At 41.2% G+C, this 22904-nt stretch overlaps 2 protein-coding genes across 8 annotated transcripts in view; both read right to left on the bottom strand.

Moving 5' to 3' along the window:
* The window catches only part of LOC139470349 (calpain-9-like), a 19082-nt gene extending 16838 nt beyond the window's left edge, over positions 1-2244 (bottom strand). For 2 of the 4 annotated variants that reach the window (XR_011653772.1, XM_071252729.1), the window contains exon 1: positions 1568-2244. The gene's annotated coding sequence lies outside the window, so the exon portion shown is untranslated. The other 2 variants (XM_071252731.1, XM_071252730.1) reach the window with 2 other exon arrangements.
* Positions 2243-22685, bottom strand: LOC139470348 (calpain-B-like). Of its 4 annotated transcripts, none has more exons than XM_071252727.1 (13): positions 22504-22685; positions 19157-19333; positions 17500-17790; positions 15958-16089; positions 15412-15608; positions 14670-14853; positions 13349-13414; positions 12609-12697; positions 10235-10398; positions 7719-7832; positions 7195-7289; positions 5250-5461; positions 2243-4991 (listed from the first exon to the last, which is right to left on the bottom strand). In XM_071252727.1, exons 3-13 carry the CDS (start codon positions 17770-17772, stop codon positions 4943-4945), a joined length of 1575 nt encoding a protein of 524 aa, XP_071108828.1. In that variant the 5' UTR covers positions 17773-17790; positions 19157-19333; positions 22504-22685; the 3' UTR covers positions 2243-4942. The 4 variants fall into 4 exon arrangements, with proteins under 4 accessions (XP_071108828.1, XP_071108829.1, XP_071108827.1 ...); XM_071252728.1 differs by lacking the exon at positions 22504-22685 and adding an exon at positions 21207-21273; XM_071252726.1 differs by lacking the exon at positions 22504-22685 and adding an exon at positions 20360-20445.
* Between the last annotated feature and the right edge of the window lie 219 nt (positions 22686-22904).

The raw sequence follows: 22904 nt of genomic DNA on the forward strand, positions 1-22904 counted from the left end.
TAAACATGAGCGAGGAATCTTTTCTTTTCGATTTCACGTATGTACATTGTACAAATGTGTTTAGAATTATTTATATAAACACAGACAAGACATGTTTAGATCTAAACATGTTTAGGGACGTGTTCAAATAATAAACGGAATACATTTGGATTGTTCTATCTGAACGCATTTAGGTCTAAACACGTGAAATGAGCTATCGTCTCACAGCCTAAACCAACTCAACATACCCATAACCTAAACATGTTTAGGTTTTAAACATGTTGGAACATTTTTAGAAGTTAAACGCGTGTAAATATGTTTCAATAAAGTGCATATCGTTTGGCAATAAGTCAAATATTTATAAGATGAATCAAATATATTGAAATTAGATAGGCAAAACAGATTCGAAGGCACTTGCAAGAAGACATGTACACACTCACATCACATACAGACACACACATACACATAATTAAACATAATAAAAAATAAAAATATAATAATAATAATAATAATAATAATAATAATAATGCGCTTTGACTTATAAGACAGAGGCGGTGGGGTAGCCTGGTGGTTAAAGCGTTGGCTCGTCACGCCGAAGACCCGGGTTCGATTCCCCACATGGGTACAATGTGTGAAGCCCACTTTCCGGTATCCCCTGTCGTGATATTGCTGGAATATTGCTGAAAGCGGCTTCCAACCACACTCATGGTCACACTCCCTAAACGACACGACGACAGATAACCCGACAAAATGACTGATTCCCGTGCCCCTACCTGAAGTTTATGAACTGGTCCCTCCAACGAGCCGCACGACCTCCCCACTACATAAACAAAACATACGTTCACATTCGTATGACGACCTCCCGGTAATAATAAACGGAGGCTGGGCCCTGGCTTTACAAAAGCTACCCGTGTCAAACCACACAGGTTTTATTTTCTGATTAACACACGCCACAAACTGACATCGTCCAAGATGCTTTATACAAATATGACGTCACCGAGCGCCAGGTTGCACGCACGTACACCTGTACGCACACCCTAAGTCTGCACGTCGACTGTGCGAGTGACATTAGCAGTAGCGATCCGACACGGTCTGTCCGTCAGGGGAGGATCAGCTCAGTAACAGTCTACCTACAGTCTAAAGGGTATAATTACGAAGTAAATGAAATGTACCTTCAGTACTGCTATGGTCGAGCAATCCCACGCCTTTGAAAATCTCACGATGATTGAAAACACGCGACCTTGAGCAGCCAACGGTAGGGTATCTTTGTATGAATAGGAAAGTAGTCAATGGCCGACCATTGAATGCAGAGCGTCGTGATGTCAGTGGTATTTAAATGGTATAGTTACATATTCTGCTGATAACAGAGACCTGAGTTGGAAACGTATCGAATAGTGCAACAAATACACTTTTGAAATGTACAATACAGTCAGAATGATTTAATGTGCAGATCCGCTGATAGCTTTGTAACTGGTTACACTCACACCATATATGTTCTACAATACAAATGTCGATAGGACATATATGCAATGTCATCGATTGATATGCTGTAGGTACGACTAATGTTGCTATAGGACAGTGTACATACATGAATCAAGTTGTGATGTATACTGTAGGCTCCGTGTACACGACTACAGGACTAGAAGTCGCAGTGGAGACCGTATTTACACAGACGCCCAGTCTACCTGTACACCATCAAACAGTTTTACGAGTGTTGTAAAGGTAAAGTGGGCGTTGTTGACTGGCATTGAATGTGGGTCATTTGTGTTTGAGTTCTTCCACGCCTACACAGGCCATGCAGAGGACGAACAGAGTACACATTGTGATGGTACACATCTGGAGAATCTTCTACTGATTTTATAGATTGGAGGATTTTTTTTTACTTTCCTCTGTATGCGTGTATTGCGTTTTGTCACAAACGCCACTGGAAGTGTGGGTGAAGGCCTGGGAAGTGTGGGCGGTACTGCGTTTCATGAAGTCCCACACAGTTTTAGGTCCGATGAGGCAACAAGACGGTGTTATTTAGCGACGGTTATAAGTCTGAACTTTTTGAAAGTGCAATTTAACAAATAATACGCAACTATAAATCATTATGTATAATCGTATTAACTGTAAGATGGTAAAGAAGTACTTAAACAGTCTTACCTCTATGTAAGTGATGAGATATTAGCAGCCATTGTAGATGTAATTACATGTCAAAATGCCGGACCTGATCATGGAGTTCTTTATATAAGCACGTTTGAGTTCCTAACATTGAGATTTTTTTTAATGTTTTGTTTGATAGTTCCTATTTGCCTGACTCTTGGTGCATTGTTTGACTGTACCGACACACAAGAAAGGCATTGTGAACTTACATAATAACTACAGACGAATACTAGTGTCTATAACAGGTGAGCTAAGTGAGTATCATTTTACGCCGCTTTTAGCAATATTCCAGTAATATCACGGCGGGGGACAACAGAAATTAGCTTTTCACATTTTACCCGGACTTCGACATGACCAGCAAACACTTTATCAACTGAGCTACCCCGCCGCACTATATGACAAATATTTTCAGTAAACTCTATATCCAAATTTTAAACAAGAGATTGACGTTTTGTTGTGAAATGATCTCAAGCGGGATTCCGTAAAAGGTAGAGCACTAATGACGATTCATTCTGCAATCCATTTTGTAACGCCCTCTCAAAAAGCGAGGGAAAATATATGTATGTTTTGTAAATTTAAGGTTTTTGATGTTGTTACAGGACAAAATTAAGAGTGAGTGAGTGAGTTGGGTTTAGCGCCGCTTTTAACAGTATTCCAGTTATATCACGGCGTGTCAGCTTAATGTGGGAGGAAAGCCCGAAGTGATTCAGGTCTCAGACGTTTACCACTTCGGTGAAACCCACGAGCTCTGGTATGGTGCTGAAAAACCTAGAAATATAATCGGGGCGAACCGGGATTCGAACCCACAATCATAGGTTTCTGGCGTGCCCATGGGACGCAACTCTGCACAGCGAATCCCGGCGCCTTAGACGACTGGGGCAACCAGTACAGTTATTTCTTCTTTTGTTTGCAGATGATGTTGTGTTTGTTTCTGATACGATATTTGGTCTACAACGACGTCTTGATTTAACTGTCAGTTTAATCAAAACAAATCTAGGTATTCAACAATGGTGGTATGTTGTCGAAATACGAAAACCAGGACCTACAATGACATACATCAGAATGAGTGAAGTCATTTAAGTATTTAAGTGTTATGTTTTCAAAATATTTGGTATGGCGTGTAGCTAATGATTGTTTGCATGCCAGTCAAGTTCTTTACAGTTTAAAAAAAATCTTTGGATAAACTTAAACCAACACGATATAAAATATTCTTTAATATTTCGATTACAAATGTGTTCAGTATTGTTACATGGTGCAGAAATGTAATGACTGGATATCGTCAATGAAATAAAGGCACATATGTCAGGATTTGAACGATTCCTTGGGGTTAAGTCTTACGTAGCATCTAGCATTGTAGGAGGCAAATGTGCACGATGCCCACTGTGCAAAAATACTTTAAACTGTCCATGAAATATTGATGCAGACAGTGTACATGCTTGACCGGTGGTATGTTATAAAGAGATTATATAATAATGATGCTTTTGATGTATGATGTAAATGACAAAAGAAATTGGACTTCTAAAGTAACACATATTTTATCACTGTATGTATTTGTATTTGTATGACAAGAACAGTTTAGGAGAAACGAAGATATGTTCTTTTAATACTTTGTAGACTGAAATTATATGAGCAGGATAGGTATGCGTTTTTACTCAAATGGCATATTTTGTGTTTGAACCCTACATCAACATAATTAGAAAATATGAAAACAGACGGGTTCTTGACCGATTAAATTTTTGACTCAGGATAGAAACCGGCAGACATATTGGGGAACATAGGAGTGACAGGTGTATTTTATGTAAGAAAAAACGGAAATCTTATTTTACCTATTTGTGATACAGTCAAACACCGTTGTGTCAAATTTTGATGTGTCGAACTTACGGTTGTCTCGAAGTAAAAGGTTGGTCCCTGCTCACACCTTCTTTATTCGTAATTTTCCGGCTGTGTCGAACTTCGAATAACTCGAAGTGTTTGCGTAGGTCCCTTCAACCGTGTTTGAATGTATCTATTATTCATTTAGATGTTAGTGTAGTTCAGACACTTTATGCGTATTCCCCAAAAGACACAATTTTCCTCATGTCATTTTAAGCTGAAATCGTAATAAAGCAATTATCACTGTATTCATATCAAGCAATATTATTAAGGCACTTATAATATTTCCTCACAATTGATATATTACGTGATGAATACATTTGAACAGCTACTATATATATATACTAAATCTATTTAAAAGGAATATTACAAAATATGTATTATTCTAATAACATGGATAGAATAAAAGTTACACGATACTGTCCATATTTCCTTTAAACAGTAAAAATAACGAACTGTTACCGGTAAGAATGTCAGCTCCTTTGAAACTGGTACCGGTTTGCAATCTGGAATCCTTATTCAAAGTTCGTTTTCGATTACATAAAGTATTCACATCAGGATAGTGAATATGGGAGACAGGCAACTATATTGAACTATTTTACGAGTTGGCAGTCGGAGATGTAACAGTGCTAGTAAAACATACACCACACATTAGCACACTTTTCTGACGGATCGATCTGTAGCCCCTGCGGGGTGACATGTAGGACAGCATGATTAACGACGAACGGATGGGGACAAACACACATTAACATATTACACATATTTTTTCACAAGATCGTGAAATTGGAAATGTGTCCTGCCATATACTGTGTGATCCTGGCAGTGTAGCCGCAGACAGCAGCCACAGTGGTCTTGGTGACACTTTGCAACTAAGGCAGAATCCCGGAGATGATGCTGATGTTGGTGATGATGCTGATGCTGGTGATGATGGTGTCGATGTGTAGATTTATTCCCATTGATGACTTGGTATGAGATTTATCTCACTTGGTATGCTCCTGAAAATTAAGAAAGTAATAACCATGACAACTGTTTTTGAAGGCAATTTAAGGCCTTTTAAATACAATTTCTAGAAACAATAATATGCTTTAAAGCATTCATTTATGAAAGGAAGACCAATTTTCTTTCGCAACACAAGATATCCTCACCGTCGAGGGAGCCATATTTGGGTGAATAAAGCTTACTAACATATTTTCAGTATTGTCTTGAACAAAACTATTTTTAAACAAACATGAATCTTTTTGTGACAGAATTACCTGCATCTATACAATGGGCCAGGTGAAAACACTCGTATGAGAAATTCCCTGTGAACACCGCGAAGGAAGGTGGAGGGGAGCACCAAGTAGCGGCCCGGAGGCAGCATGTAGCGGAATGTAGCCTGCAGGTTGGGGAAGTAGCTGTTCCTGTACTCTGTGTCTTCCATCTGATACACGTAGTAGGTGGAGGACCCTTCATTAGCATAGGCCATCTGTAACAACAGAATACATGTAGTAGGTGGAGGATCCTTCATTAGCATAGGCCATCTGTAACAACAGAATACACGTAGTAGATAGAGGACCCTTCATTAGCATAGGCCATCTGTAACAACAGAATACATGTAGTAGATGGAGGTCCCTTCATTAGCATAGGCCATCTGTAACAACAGAATACATGTAGTAGATGGAGGTCCCTTCATTAGCATAGGCCATCTGTAACAACAAAATACATGTAGTAGATGGAGGTCCCTTCATTAGCATAGGCCATCTGTAACAACAGAATACATGTAGTAGATGGAGGTCCCTTCATTAGCATAGGCCATCTGTAACAACAGAATACATGTAGTAGATGGAGGTCCCTTCATTAGCATAGGCCATCTGTAACAACAGAATACATGTAGTAGATGGAGGACCCTTCATTAGCATAGGCCATCTGTAACAACAGAATACATGTAGTAGATGGAGGTCCCTTCATTAGCATAGGCCATCTGTAACAACAGAATACATGTAGTAGATGGAGGTCCCTTCATTAGCATAGGCCATCTGTAACAACAGAATACATGTAGTAGTTGGTGGACCCTTCATTAGCATAGGTCATCTGTAACAACAGAGAGCATGCAGTAGGTGGAGACCCTTCATTAGAATAGGTCATCTGTAACAACAGAAATATTACATTAATGGGGAAATGTAATAGTTGCTTGATGCGTCAGTGGCATAGGTCATCTCAAAACAGCATAAATCAACGTCAGAGAAGAATATTCACTCTCGATTATCTGCCGACACAGATTCCAGCAGGAGTACAGGGTAATAGGGGTGAGAATCATATGAATGGATCACTGAAAATGAGTGATAACATCAGGTGTTCGCAAAAAGGGTATGCATGTCCTGAATACCTGCCCTTCTCCAGATTCATGTATTATCTACCTCTCAGTTTGCACTAGATATTTTATTAGCATAGGCCATCAGCAAAAACGAAATAAAAACGACAAAATCCTGTCATAATGACGCGAAAAGGCTGGAGCTGCTGAAATGTCATCAGCATAAGGGGGACATTGAGTTTTGGAAAGTTTAAGACATCCCCTTTTGTCGTACAATCTTGTGTTGACTTGTTTGTCACGAACAGACATTCAGATCCATATACATAAAGAAACATATTAGCAAAGAGAGAACACCTGTTGCTGATGGAGTTCTGGGAGGTTCCATCCCAATATTTCACATAGGCTTTAATAATGAGGAAGTCCAGCTTTTCACATATTTTCTCCCACTTGTTGACACTTGCTTTCATTTTTGACAAACACGAAATATCTATCTCGCAGTGTGTACCATATATATCACCCGATACGATTTTATATATATAAAATACAAAACGAGCTCCCGTGATCTACCGATTTTATGCAACGAGAGAATAGCTCCGGTATCACACGAGCAAAAGCGGTGGGATGTTCGGAATTTTCAATATTTGTTTGTGAAACGTGACCCCGCAGCACATTAGCACGCGCTTTTGTATTGGGTTGGGTAGTCGAGTGGTAAAAGCGTTCGCTTGTCAAGCCCAAGACCCGGGTCCGATTCCCCACATGGGTTCAATGTGTGAAGCCCATTTCTGGAGTCCCCCGCCGTGATATTGCCGGAATATTGCTAAAAGCGGCGTGAAACAATACTCACTCACTCAAAACCAACCTGGTCCTGGTAGGCCAAAATGCCAGGTGTAGTAACAGATGGTCGTTACCTTGAAGAGGTCACAAGATATGGCAGCATACTCCTTGTAGTCCGTTTTCTGTATGAGCTGGACCAACACAGGGACATGGTCTTTGTCTGCAAAACCTGCAAACCAAATCCATTAAGTATAATCTTGTTTTGTTTGTTTGTCTTTTAACGCCCCACGCAGCTGTAATTCAGGAAGATATGTGTAAGTATGCTTGGAACAGACATGCTAGGGATTGAAAGTGCTTCCATGTGGACTCCGTGTGAGAATAGGCCTCAATTTTAAGCAATCTATGCTGGTTCGCGTTCGAGGCGACTGAAGGATCGGCTGGCCAGGCTCGGTGACGGGATTGATTGCGTGTCATGGAAATACGACAATGCTCTTTGTATCAATCACTTGTTCACGAAAAATATAGACAATTTTATCTGAAGATGGAGTTAACGAAAACAGACTGTACGACATACTAGTACACAAAACTGAACACAAGCGAAACTGATATTGACATAATTGAAATTCACTCATTAAGTAATCTAATACATTCTTCTTACCTTTCCGAGGAACTGTAAATGAAAATCTTGGGTTGCGAAGGCGTTCCCTCAGAGTTCGCCCCGGTCCCGCGGCAGCTTTACCCCGCCATTCCCCGAATATATTCAACACGTATCCTGTTAAAGAAAGAAGCGAGTGAGAAGATTTAATGGCGCAGATTGTGTGTCGTGTATGATATGTTGAAGGTGTTTACCACCACGGTGAAATCAGTAAGATTCTAACACACACCAAGAATTATGGCGGGATTCAAGCCCTCGTTCATCAGACACTGGCCTGACTATATAATGGGCGCGACTAACCAATACAGACACAATGCACTTTTATTCCGATCGCTACATGTTGGTATAAAGAGTAGAAGAGACGTATCAATAATATATAAAGTGTCTGCCACGTGGTACAAATACAGTGTCTGCCACATGGTACGTATAGAGTATCTGACACGTGGTACGTATAGAGTATCTGCTACATGGTACGTATAAAGTATCTGCCACGTGGTACGTATAAAGTATCTGCTACATGGTACGTATAAAGTATCTGCCACGTGGTACGTATAAAGTATCTGCTACATGGTACGTATAAAGTATCTGCCACGTGGTACGTATAAAGTATCTGCCACGTGGTACGTATAAAGTATCTGCCACGTGGTACGTATAAAGTATCTGCCACGTGGTACGTATAAAGTATCTGCCACGTGGTACGTATAAAGTATCTGCTACATGGTACGTATAAAGTATCTGCCACGTGGTACGTATAAAGTATCTGACATGTGGTACGTATAAAGTATCTGCCACGTGGTACGTATAAAGTATCTGCCACGTGGTACGTATAAAGTATCTGCTACATGGTACGTATAAAGTGTCTGCCACGTGGTACGTATAAAGTATCTGACACGTGGTACGTATAAAGTATCTGCCACGTGGTACGTATAAAGTATCTGACACGTTGTACGTATAGAGTATCTGCTACGTGGTAGATATAAAGTATCTGATATGTGGTAGGTATAAAGTATCTGCCACGTGGTACGTGTAATGTATCTGACACGTGGTACGTGTAATGTATCTGACACGTGGTACGTATAAAGTATCTGCCATGGGATACGTATAAAGTATCTGCCACGTGGTACGTATGAATTATCTGCCACATGGTACTATATAGTGTCTGCCACATGGTACGTGTAAAGTATCTGACATGTGGTACTATAAAGTGTCTGCCACATGGTACGTATAAAGTGTCGGCCACATGGTACGTATAAAGTATCTGCCATGGGATACGTATAAAGTGTCTGCCACGTGGTACGTATAAAGTATCTGCCACGTGGTACTATAAAGTGTCTGCCACATGGTACGTGTAAAGTATCTGACATGTGGTATTATAAAGTGTCTGCCACATGGTACGTATAAAGTGTCGGCCACATGGTACGTATATAGTATCTGCTACGTGGTACGTATAAAGTATCTGACACGTGGTACTATAAAGTGTCTGCCACATGGTACGTATAAAGTATCTGCCACGTGGTGCTATCAAGTATCTGCCACGTGGTACTATAAAGTGTCTGCCACATGGTACGTTTAAAGTGTCTGCCACACGGTACGTATAGAGTATCTGCTACGTGGTATTTATAAAGTATCTAACACGTGGTACGTATAAAGTATCTGCCACATGGTACTATAAAGTGTCTGCCACGTGGTACGTATAAAGTGTCTGCCACGTGGTACGTATAAAGTGTCTGCCACGTGGTACTATAAAGTATCTGACATGTGGTACTATAAAGTGTCTGCCACATGGTACTATAAAGTGTCTGCCACGTGGTACGTATAAAGTGTCTGCCACGTGGTACGTATAAAGTGTCTGCCACGTGGTACGTATAAAGTATCTGACATGTGGTACTATAAAGTGTCTGCCACATGGTACTATAAAGTGTCTGCCACATGGTACTATAAAGTGTCTGCCACGTGGTACGTATAAAGTGTCTGCCACGTGGTACGTATAAAGTGTCTGCCACGTGGTACGTATAAAGTATCTGCCACGTGGTACTATAAAGTGTCTGCCACATGGTACGTATAAAGTAACTGACAAGTGGTACTATAAAGTGTCTGCAACATGGCACGTATAAAGTGTCGGCCAAATGATACGAATAAAGAATCTGACATGTGGTACGTATAAAAATACAACTTCAACGTCAGAGAATACCAATTATCGATTATCCTCTGAAACAGATTGCACTAGGCGTAACAGGCAAAGTGGATGTGAAAATGATATGAATGGGTCATTGGAAATCAGTGATGACACCAGGTGGTCGCGAAAAGGGTAAGCAGGTTCCGCCCTACTGGTGGCATCGCCACTTACACAATTTGCATAAAAAAGTAAGCGTTTGTTGCCTGACGCCACACAACAACTCCTGCCAAGCGACGGCGACCTGTGTGAATCAGACACGTAGTACGTTGAAAGTGTCTGTCATGTTCAGTTGTCACGCTCATTTTGTGCTGATATTTGATGTACACACTGACGCTGTACCTACTCAGTGAATCAGGCTGTCCGTCCTTGTCAAAGTCCGGGAGCTGCGAACAAATCGTGACCCGGTAGAAATATTCAAGGAAATCTTCTAAACTCATCCAAAATTCCCCATCGTTCCGATTTGTATTTATGCTTCCACCTTCCTTAAGGGTTTCCCATTCAGGATCTCTGAAACCAAAACCATATTATTCAACACCAGTGCCGAACGTACCATTAGTTTCTCTAAAACAAAGCCAAGTTGTTCAGCATATTGTGTCAAACATACTAGTCTCTCGGAAACAAAAGCACGTTATTCAACATATAGTGCCAAACATACAATTAGTTTCTCAGAAACAAAACCACGTTATTTAGCATACAATGCCAAGCACACTTTTACTTTTTCAGAAACAAACCACGTTATTTAGCATAATTATTATAGTGCCAAACACAGAAATAGGTTATCAGAAACAAAAGCACGTTATTTTGCATACAGTGCCAAGCACACTTTTAGTTTTTCACAGACAAACCACGTTATTTGGCATATAGTGCCAAACAATTACTGTAAACGAGGAATTTTTTGCGACCGTTTTATTATTGCGAGTTTTGCGAACGAGACTCAATCGCAAAAATTAAAAACGCAAAAATAAGTATAAATAATACATACATACTTTATTCATTGCAACACGTCATCAAATGTTGAAATCATCAACCAGAACCACAAGTTACTCAATAAGTTAAAAACACAAATGAATGCAGAATGGTCATACAATACATCACAAATGACAGACAAGTGAATGTAAACAGACCAATTAGTGTCACTGTTACCTAACAGTAATCCTGCCTTCTTCCAACCTCTCTTGATTGCGTCAGTGTCCTTTGCAATTTTGTCCACACAGGAAACAAGCCATCTTGCGTGAATCGGTTTCATGACGCTGATCTTCAAATCCATATTGTCACTTCTCTTATCAACACGGCAAAAATATCTCGTCGCAGTATTGTCTTTGGTGTGGTATTCGCAATATTTTAACGGCGCAGAAATAAAGCTGTTTGTTTTCCAACTCCTTCAAATACTGTACGTCTTGTGGTCGTATATGATTACAGTCTAGAGTTGTTCTCGTTAATATTTCGTTAAACTGGCTTCTTGAAGTGGCGATGCCTTTCTGGCTCAGTTATATGCCTATGTCCGATCAACATCAGTGAGGGCAGGTATTTCATCATGAATCATTATTGTTAGTCTTAATGTGAGGGGTGTATTTTGAATATATCTTGAGAAAACACTTTTTATCTTTGGTTGACATGCCAAAATTTGTTGACACCCTTTGTGCAGTATTCCAGAAATATGACGGCGTGGTATATTCCAGCAATATGACGGCGTGGTATATTCCAGCAAAATGACGGCGTGGCATATTCCAGCAATATGACGGCGTGGTATATTCCAGCGATATGACGGCGTGGTATATTCCAGCGATATGACGGCGTGGTATATTCCAGTGATATGACGGCGTGGTATATTCAAGCAATATGACGGCGTGGTATATTCAAGCAACATGACGGCGTGGTATATTCCAGCAAAATGACGGCGTGGTATATTGCATCGATATGACGGCGTGGTATATTCCAGCAATATGACGGCGTGGTATATTCCAGCAATATGACGGCGTGGTATATTCCAGCAATATGACGGCGTGGTATATTCCAGCGATATGACGGCGTGGTATATTCCAGCGATATGGCGGCGTGGTATATTCCAGCAATATGACGGCGTGGTATATTCCAGCAATATGACGGCGTGGTATATTCCAGCAATATGACGGCGTGGTATATTCCAGCGATATGGCGGCGTGGTATATTCCAGCGATATGACGGCGTGGTATATTCCAGCGATATGGCGGCGTGGTATATTCCAGCAATATGACGGCGTGGTATATTCCAGCAATATGACGGCGTGGTATATTCCAGCAATATGACGGCGTGGTATATTCCAGCGATATGGCGGCGTGGTATATTCCAGCAATATGACGGCGTGGTATATTCCAGCAATATGACGGCGTGGTATATTCCAGCAATATGACGGCGTGGTATATTCCAGCAATATGACGGCGTGGTATATTCCAGCGATATGGCGGCGTGGTATATTCCAGCAATATGACGGCGTGTTTCCTTAGAGAAGGACTGTGAGGAGACCTAGAGCCGCTGTGCCGCAGCTCCGAGAGATTTACCAATTTTCCATGTAATGTGTCCCTTCAGCTAATTATTCATTTTTTCATCTTTTTATTTTAATTAATTACTTAATTCTTGCTGCGAAACCTCGCAATTCAATTGTAAACGTCACCATTTAAATATAATAAGCTAAAAAGAATAATGAAAATAACAAGTTTAATTTTTTTTATAATACTTACCGATCATTCCATTTTCCCGTCCATTCGTTGCTCCCGTGAGGATTTCGAATTCTTAACAGATATCCTTTTTCACCGTTTGCCTTCGTCACCTTAAACAATGGAATGAACATGTATAAAACACGTCTTTTTTAAATGAAAATATTTACTCACAAACTTCCCACAGACACGAAATCACACAGTCATGGGCCTAAGTCAGTATGCACCAAAACACTACCCTAATGCATATGGTGCAGGGATGACTGTGCGTGAAGTGAATGCTTGTTGTTTACTCATTCAGTCTAAATCAACATGCTCAAACATTACACCAACACAAATGTGCATAAGTGACTGTAAGTGAATGTTGTATTATGGGGCAGTCAGCGATATTTCAGTTCGAACATAAATAACTATGCTCATATACATAACACTGACGCAAATGATTCACTTTTGGTAAATGTTGTTATATAGCAGTCAGCTAAATTCCATTAATATAACGACGAAGCAAAATATAAAAAATAGTCGAATCAGCACCAGACAAACCAGTGATTGATAGCACGAGTAACGAACCATGCCACTGGGGTACGAAGACGCAATGTCACACGTCATACTTTATGACCAACCAATCACCATGTCAGTCGGTTGTTACGACATGATCACCTGGGACCGTGTGTTTGTGACCCAGTCTGAGTCTCAGTGCCCACAGGGGGTCACTAACGTAGTGATGCTGACACGTATACAGAGTCATGGCTACATGTACGTACCACGGAAGCGGCACTCAGGGAGTAGGAGTGGGGCCCCATCAATCCAAGAATACCATCGCCATCTTTCTGAAATAAAAACACAAACATTGTAATTTCTAAAGTGTGTGTCAAGTTCAAAGTCACCTTTGCGAGCTCTTGCAAGTTTGATTTTTGTTTTTGTTAGTAGGTATGAGGCCAGTAACAGGATGCGTCACGCTATCATCATTATGCGATGCGTAAAGCTCCCATTGAAAACTCTTGGAAACTGTATTCCAGATGGACTTCATCCCTGGTCTAGTGGTAGAGCTTGCGCCCGGAGGGCGGAAGGTACGGGGTTCGAACACCGGCCGAGTCATACCAAAAGACGTTTAAAGATGGTACTTGTTGTTATCCTGCCTGGGGCTTGGCATTAAGGAGCTTAAACAACGACTTGTGGGCTCGGAGTCAGTATATTGAGTGGAGTATTCGTGTTAAATCTGCGGCATTGTGGGGTAGCACTATAAAATCGGCATCAGTCCGGACCAGTACAGGCAGCCACACACACGTGCATACACGTCGCTATATAAGTGCAATAATCTTGGACGCGACGTTTAAACCCCATTTCACCTCACCTGTTCCAGATGTCACACACCAGTAGAAGTACGGGGCCTTGATCGGGATCAAGGTAACTAATTCTTCTCTTGATAATGAGATGAGGTGGAATTTGGTTTAACGTCACTTTTAAGTGCTCTTTTATAGCGAGATTAGCCGCGTGCATGCACGTATGTGTGTGTGTGTGTGTGTGTGTGTGTGTGTGTGTGTGTGTGTGTGTGTGTGTGTGTTGCTGCGTGTTCTAATCCTGACTTATTGCGGTTTTATAGTGCCAGTCAACTGAGATTCATGTATTATGCTGCAGTTTAACATTGACACCCCTCTCAGACACAGTATACTGACTCCGAGCCGCCCAGACCTTGTTATATCCCTGATTTAATGCTGTGCCATCTTTGACTTCTTTGGGTATGGCCAACCTTCTTTTACTCATGATATTGTATCGGGTTGTGAGGAGCTTTCGTGGAAGACAGTACTGAGAGGTGGATGAGCTGGTGAATGGTGTCTAAACCTGACGTCAGCACTATTCCAGCTAAATCACGGCAAACCTATAAATAATGAATTCGTGAAAAGGCACACTTGTGGTTGAGAGTATCAACAGCGATCCACGTCATCGGGGCAGCATGACATACAATTTGCCAAGTCACAGCACCTTAATACCAAAACCATTTCGACTGATAACAGACACAGGGTACTTGAGGCATGGCCTACTCTAGAATCCCCAAAGCGACAGGTGTAGAATGGACTTACGTACCGACACTCCGCATGTCAACAAAGCCCCATTGTTGAGTGCAATCCTGATTCGGCTGAACAGCTCGGCAGGTGCAAGTCTTGAGTTGTTTCTCAGAAAGTCAATCCTCTCCGATATTCCTCCCGTCAGCAGCAGATAGGCATCACTGGAGAGACCACCTCTGACCAACGTGTAGGACCCGTGAAATCTGATAAGGCAATAAAATATATATTGTAAAGTGCACAGGAGAATGTGCTCCTGTCTGACTGGTCGGAAACTTTATGGGATTCGTCTTTTTTCTGAGTATGAATACTTTTCTTGAAAAGCATCTCTTTTCTTCATCCCAAGTTTGCACAATATGCCATTCAGCTTGCAGAAATGGATACCACACTGATTGAAAAACATTAGGAAGTTTGAATTCTTTTTATCTTAGTTTCACACCACCCATATTCACGTTTAAATTAAATTGAAAAGCAATTATATTCATGATTAATTTATTATTATTCGTCTCATGGAAGATGTTCAGGATGATAGCTTAACATTTTTAGACATCTTTAGACCAGACAATCCAGTGATTCATATTGTGAGCAAACAGTCCCGCCGTAGGGTTATGATGACACGCAAGTCACCTCGTCTGACCACCCGATCTCTTCAGTCGCCTCATACGACAAGCATAGATTGCTGGGAACCAAGTCCACACCGGAATCCCTGCTTGAGTAGTACCACAAAGAGCTAGACAGCAATTAATGTCATCATGTTACGGTACCTTGCTAGGGCCTTCTCCATCAGAGGAACCCACATTTCGTTCCTATTTGTCCCCGATGCCGCTCCATACAGATGTCTCGTCCTGGCAATAACAGGAAGATAGTCGTCGATGTAGACGTCCCTCCACTCCCCGAAGTTCCAGAACCTGCAGTGACATATTCCATCTGTCTCTGGTGTGTACGAGGCGTCGTTGATAACCTTGAATTGTCAATGTTCATGTTGGTTATTCTAACAGATGAATATTTACTTTTGCACACTTTGAAGTATATTAACAAATTGTATCACAATATCTTGTAACGGCAGTTATCACCGGATTCAAATGTACCCAGGAAGTTGCACGGTTGATACGCACACATCATCTATCTGAACAGGGTAATCACTCTACCATCACTGATTGCTAGGTAAGCGTGTACGTCTCTACCAAGGTATCTACTTTCTTGTCATAGCCTTCAATTGACGATTCCAAATGAATCATTTAGCAATATTAGGATCGCATCGAATTTAATTACGGTAACACACCTGATTTGAACGTAAAACTGTTACATACCCGTTTGCAGAGATCTCGGTTGTCGGCAAGACCCGATAACATTGACAAAAACCAACAAGTTCCAAAAGACCTTTGCTGAATGTCCAGTCTGAAAGGGCCGTCGGCAAACAATACAGGATCAGGGACGATTTCCTGACAAAATAATGATTCTTCTGAAAATAGGCAAATTCTACGTGTGAACCAGTTCCGTCTGTACATACATCAGCAGTGATTCAGCTGCAGAGTGTACATGTGGTAGGATGGTGAGGGTAAATACACAGTTATATATAGAGACAAAGATAGCACCATACAACATATGCAAAGTTGAGCATATATTTCGTTATGACAATAATGTTTAATACATTCTAGCATACACTATACGCATGAAAGTTTCCAAGCTACTTCACAATTTTTTTATCTGTCTCGGAAACTTAATCCCATATTAGACCCAACCTATTAATCACCAAACTGTATGGTCTTCACAATATGTATAAGGTTATGAATTAAGACGTCCGTGAAAAGTAGGTTTGCGATTTGAAAAAAGTATGTAAATGCATGTTTAGGGTTGTAAATGTCATATTTACACCAATCGCATAGGTTTGTAAATGTCATATTTACAACAATTTTAAAGACGTGATTTACAGGTTAATTTACAAGTGAGATAAGGTACACAGTATTTCCAGTGTCTGGACTTTCCGGCCACATTACACTGGCACCTCATGATGCAAATCAAATGCTGTATAAAACGAGGTTTAACACAATTCACACATTCACCAACACGATTTGCTTCTCGAGCAATATTCCAGGAGCCACAGCTTTTCACGACTTTTGCGATACAGTCGAGCATGCCCTTTCTACGTATAGTTCAGAGAGTTCCAAAGTTGTTTGATCAAGGCCTTAGTAAACTTTCAAATAGATTTATGGTAGACTTGTGAAGGACATTTCAAAATTGGAGGCATGATGTCCCGTGTGATTTCATATTTTTACTGGTTTGTTAGGGGCCTGTGTTTTGTCAGATAAACGTTGGCAGAGCAGTATATACTCACTTTTTCTCAAACACTATTTGATATTGATTTATAAACAAATGGTTCTGAGGTGAGGTGACATGGGGTTTGACGTCGCGTTCAACATTATTGCACTTATATAGCGACGCGCATGCACGTGTGTGTGTGTGTGTGTGTGTATGTGTGTGTGTGTGTGTGTGTGTGGCAGCTTGTACTAGTCCGGACTGATGCCGATTTATAGTGCTCGCCCACTGAGATACCATGCCGCAGTTTAACATGAATACCCCACACAGACACAGTATACTGACTACGAGAAGCCCAGGCCGTGTTTTAGCCGCTCAATGCCGAGCGCCAGGTAGGGTAACAACAAGTACCATATTTTAACGTATGATGCGGCCGGGGATCAGATCCCGACCCTCCGCTCTCCGGGTGGATGCTCTACCACTAGACCACAGAGGAGACCATGATTCTGACATTGCCGAAATTGTACAATGGAGATTTCTAATGGCATGGATTTTGTCGCTTGGTTTTAGAAGAATGCATCTAAGCTACTTCTTACCTGAGGTCTTTTCCATTCCACCTCCCTCCTGGACTCGTCAGTTATTGCAACGTCCAGTGGAAACTCTGGGTCCGTCCACATCTGACCAATAGGGACCTCGGGTCTCTGCATCCCCTCATCTGGCACCTTAGTGCTTCTGAAGTCCACAGTGCGCTGTTTCAGGCCAAGACCCTGGGTGTTGTCATGGTATACGTCGGTGTAAGGTTCACTGTCGTCATCGATGTCGTTGATGTTGTTGAAATCCCTACTTTCTTTCGACGAACAGCAACCCATCGTTCACATGTGAGCAGACTATTAAACATGACAGATAAAAACAGAAATACGGTTAAAATAATTTATCTCGTCTTTTTATCGTGACTAGTGAGTAAATATTTCCATAATCAAACAGATCCATTTTGCAGCCCTTCTCTGCAAAATAATTGTAAATGTATTTATTTTTTATTTAAAGGATTCAGATTTAAATTTTTACAAATACACATACACACTAACCATATGCATTAAATCGATAACATAGCCGAAAGAAGTATGCAAAAATAACCCCACATAAGACTTACACCCAACCTTCATCCAGAAATTGGCTTCACATACATAAATTGACAGGGATCGAGTCCATGTTTAATGTATGCCCCTAAGGACAGCAGGTGATTTATATCTGACTGCTGAACCTTTAATTGTTTAAAGCGAAGAAGACGGCCTCCGTGGTCTAGTGGTAGATTGTCCGCCAGAAGAGCGGAATGTCCGGGGTTCGATTCCGGGCCAAGTCATACCAAAAAACTTTCAAAGGTGGTACTTGTTGTTACCCTGTCTGGCGCTCGGCATTAAGGAGCTAAATCAAGGACTGGTCGTCTCGGAGTCAGTATACTGTATCTGAGTGGGGTATTCATGTTAAAACTGCAGCATGGTATCTCAGTGGGATAGCACTATAAAATCGACATTAGTCCGGACTAGTACAAGCAGCCACACACACACAGACACAAACATTCACATTGTTGATATTCAAGGTTGAAAAGGAGTCGCTTCACGGTGTGTCACTTTAAATCCTGAGCGTTAGTCATTTGTACTGTCCATATAAAATATATTCGAACTTCCCGCGTCTTATGAATACGTATGAGTCGTCTCAAAGGGCCGAGTTCTATGTGTGCCCAGTTGTGTGACAAAACATATAAAAAGTGTTCCACCCGCATCAATTTCCCACCGCTCTCCTCACAAATATTTGTATGCAGCCTAACGCTAAGTTAAATCTTAACAAAATGGGGCGGTGATTACCAAGAGGACAAAGGAAGGCTTTAGACAGCTGCCCCAATCATAACACAAGCACTATATGAAAGAATGCATTCAACGGCTGTCCCATCCATAACACAAGCATTATATGAAGGAACAAATTTTGAAAGCCTGTCCTAACCATAATCCAGGTGAAAGAAGAAATGCATGCATATCTGCACCAACCATAACACAGCCACTGTATGAAGGAGTGCACCACATGGCTGTCCAAGTTACCACAACAAAAGTGTTGTAAGAACAAACGAATTCGGCGGTTGCTTATCTTCGCCATTGATCATTGTCATGCACGATCCATGTGAACGTTTCCAAAATATATCTTAAATTTCAATCCTATTCGACCATACGATAAAACTGGCTGACTAGAATCACTGTTTACCTTCAGTAGTGTAAAGTTATCTCCACATCTGTCCACATCTACCGGTACGCTGTATGGCTACCCACGTGCAGTTTCTGCGTGATTACAAAGTCGGATTTTGGAATTTCTTTCCTATATCCTGTGCACTGTCATTGACACGCTTCCCGCTTCAGTGAACGTGCCCGAGGCTGTACGGGACTACAACAAAGTAAGGCGGTTAACTATACAGGACTGGGGCTATTCAGCAAAGCTTTCCTTTATTATCTATTCATGCAGGGGGATTCAGCTGGCGTGTTGGAAACTCTACACACATGTCATGCTGACCTAATCTGACTATTCATGTATGGGCAGAGTGTAAGTCTATTAGAGGTATGACTTCCCGGGAACATCTCTACAGGTATGAAATAGAGCGCGTATAGAACCAGCGTAGCGTGTATTTACATGTGCACTATTTATAGTATTCATAAGAGATGCATGGCAGACATATTGACAAGTATGAGATGTTCTATTCAATAAAGAATAGGCGTGTGTGTATACAGTACTAAACGGTCTCATTCGGGTCTCGATAACAGTAACGAACTAGACAAAAAGTGATCAGGGCTCACTAATACCCTCGACTTCGACTCCAAAATATTTCTAAGTTCAAAACATGAAAAAGGCAAATTATATTTTCTCAGAAAATCAAATTATCAAAATCAAACTTTGCACTGCACCTCTCCTTTTTGGTATAGAAACTGTATTCCAATTGAAAAAAGAGAGTTTTTTTAAAGTTATAGGTCGCCAAAAGTAAAATAGAAACTAAGCAAAAGAATGAAAAAAAGCTATGTTTTTTCAAAAAAATCGAAATATTGAAATCAAACGTCGAACTGCACCTTTCCTATAGGTACAAAAAATGTTCACCAAATTTGAAAAGAATCTAGGTAGTAGTTTTCAAGTAACAGGTCACACACACAAAATGTCCTCGGACTGAAGGAAGGAAGGACGGACGGAAGGATCTAAAAAAAAACGCCCTTTCAGGTTAGGGTACAAAAGAGAGAGTCACATAATTATCATGTCGCAACCATGTGCTAGAGGATACGCTTGAAAGTTTCACGATTATCCTGACTTAACTACCGAAATATAATTATCATGACATAGTCTTATGCTAGACGATTGCATGAAGTTGTAAGATTACCCTCACGTAATTACCGAAATATACTTATCGTGACACAGCCTTGTCCATACCTTGCGATCAAGTAAGTCACCGAGCCTACCCGTCCCAAAGCAGTCGCCCTCGAGTACAAGCAACAGATTGCTGGGACCTATTTATTCCTGCACGGCTGCACGGAACTTGAACCCCGAACAGGTCACGTTCATTGTTATTAACTTGACTCGAAAAGCGCTAGCAATATTCTCAACTGTGGCGCATCACTTACTCTGTTGGAGCGCCGGGGTAGCCTGGTGTTTAAAGCGTAACTCACTCACTCACTCACTCACTCACTCACTCACTCACTCACTCACTCACTCACTCACGCACGTACTCACTCACTCACTCACTCACTCACTCACTCACCCGCCCACTCACTCACTCACTCACTCATCCACTCACTCACCCGCCCGCCCACTCACTCACTCACTCACTCACTCACTCACTCACTCACTCACCCACCCACCCACCCACTCACTCACTCACCTAATACCCCCAACCACCGACACACTCACTCACTCACTCACCCACCTTATACCCCCACCCACCGACACACTCACTCACTCACTCACTCACCCGCTCACTCACTCACTCACTCACTCACTCATTCACTCACTCACTCACTCACTCAATCACTCACTCAATCACTCACTCCATGTTAAATGAACGAGTAGATGAGATAGTGACAGAGGTCCAGGTTATCGTGAGAATGCTGCACGAACGTGGTTAGATACGAAGGTATGAACCAGATGTGTCACCTCAACCTTGTGGTAACGGATACGTTGCTTTCCCCCTGCGCACAGTTTAGATAATAATGCATACAGTGTGATTACAGCAGGTTACCAAATGAAAATAGATAAGCCTGTAAGATAAAACATTTCTGACCTGAATTTATGTATCCATTCTTCTGCATGATGTTTGTGATTAACGACCTACATATGGCTATGGTAGGCTTATTGGAGCGTTAATGCTGCGGTGGCTGGCTGTAGCATAACTTGTGTACCGTGCACTGTATATCGACTAGTTGCTGAGTTACGGAATTGATTCATATAACATCTGTGTGTGTAATTATTGTTTGTTTTATTGTTTGACGCAGCTCTGACATATTCCCGTTATATGACGGCTCTCTATAAATATAGCCGTCAGAACTAGACAGACCAGTGATTAATATTGTCAGCAACGTCCAACGCCGTCGGGGATCTTTGTCACCGTGTCACCTTATGACAAGAACATGTTGTTGATACTTTTGTCTAATCTTGATTTTGTAACTGACCGTCAGATGTAGTAACTGTAGCATCTTTAGTAGCAGTCCCACAACCAGAGTCATTGAAACATGGAATGCACTTAATGCAACAGAAGCAAAAGTGAGTGGTTGAAAGGTATTTTTTATTTTAAAGCCATTTAAAAGTCTGAGTCTTTCCGTTAGATCAAGACTGATAATAGTATTTAAGTGGGAGGAAAGCCCAAATATTTCCTCTATATTTTCAATAAAGGTGTTCAAAACTTGAACGTAGATATGCATTCCAATTATGAAATAATATATTAATATACTTTCAAAAGTCAAAAGGAGGGTTCGAGCGCCGTGATGCCACCGACCCAGTCCCCAAATATGACCACTCGATTCCATGTCGTTGCTTCCATGCCAATGAACAAAACAGACGTGTTCAGAGGCTTATACTTTGTACGACGACGTGTGGTAATATGAGACAACCGACCATAAATATTAATGAACATTATCGATCATTATAAATTGTATGAGGTATATTTATATGCATTTTGTATATGCCATGTAGAATTGACACCACGCACAACGCACACCTGCTGCCCGAGATTACAAATACCTATGATTATCCTGTCATAGGTCAACAACAATGAATAAATGCAAAATGACTGGCTCCGATACATTCTGATCAGATCATAATAGGATTCGGGAAATACGGGAGTGCGTTCAGGCTGTGCAAACATGTATGGTTTTAGTTTCCAATAGTGAGTCAACATTTAGCGCCACATCGACATGCTACAGAGACATACCGACGAGAATATATGTTTTTTCCTGATACGTCCTTCAGAATGCCAACTGCCATCCAAACAATAATTGAATAACATCACATTAATGTCCCCGACATTGCAGCAAGTGAGTTAACGGTTTAACTCTACCCTTTATGTCAGTGTCACGTGTTACCTTATCGATGATGACAGATCGAAGAAGACGTTTCACCACCTAGTGAAACCGATAGCACAGTTATGGCCCTGATGATACCCACGACCTCTGTGGCCCCGTCCTATCGTGGTCACAGTTCAGACTGTCGGACATCCATGTAAACGCAATCTGTTGTACCATATGATGAGGGAGCAATATGTGTCAGGACCGTCCTCGCTGTTAATGTTCTGGCGTGGATGAGTCAGGGTTATACAGCCCAGCATCTGTTCCATTCAGAATAATAAATATACTGCAATGCATAATAGATGTCAGTACTCCAGACAGTTAGATGTCATTACTCCAGACAGTGTGATGATGAAAGGGATGACTCCAATTTTCCAATCGTCATTTTCATGATCAGCCATTTTTCTTTTTCTCCTCAG

This window comes from Haliotis cracherodii, unplaced genomic scaffold, assembly GCF_022045235.1.
Source record: "Haliotis cracherodii isolate W230 unplaced genomic scaffold, xgHalCrac1.p SCAF_20, whole genome shotgun sequence".
Taxonomy (NCBI): Eukaryota; Metazoa; Mollusca; class Gastropoda; order Lepetellida; family Haliotidae; genus Haliotis; species Haliotis cracherodii.

Bases quoted from the DNA above. Each gene is read 5' to 3' on its own strand.
- LOC139470348 (XM_071252727.1), bottom strand. From the start codon at position 17,772: ATGGGTTGCTGTTCGTCGAAAGAAAGTAGGGATTTCAACAACATCAAC. The intron at 16,090-17,499 runs GTAAGAAGTAGC...TTATTTTGTCAG, and splicing joins TGGAATGGAAAAGACCTCAG to GAAATCGTCCCTGATCCTGT. The intron at 7,290-7,718 runs GTAAGAAGAATG...TTTGGTTTGCAG, and splicing joins ATTTACAGTTCCTCGGAAAG to GTTTTGCAGACAAAGACCAT.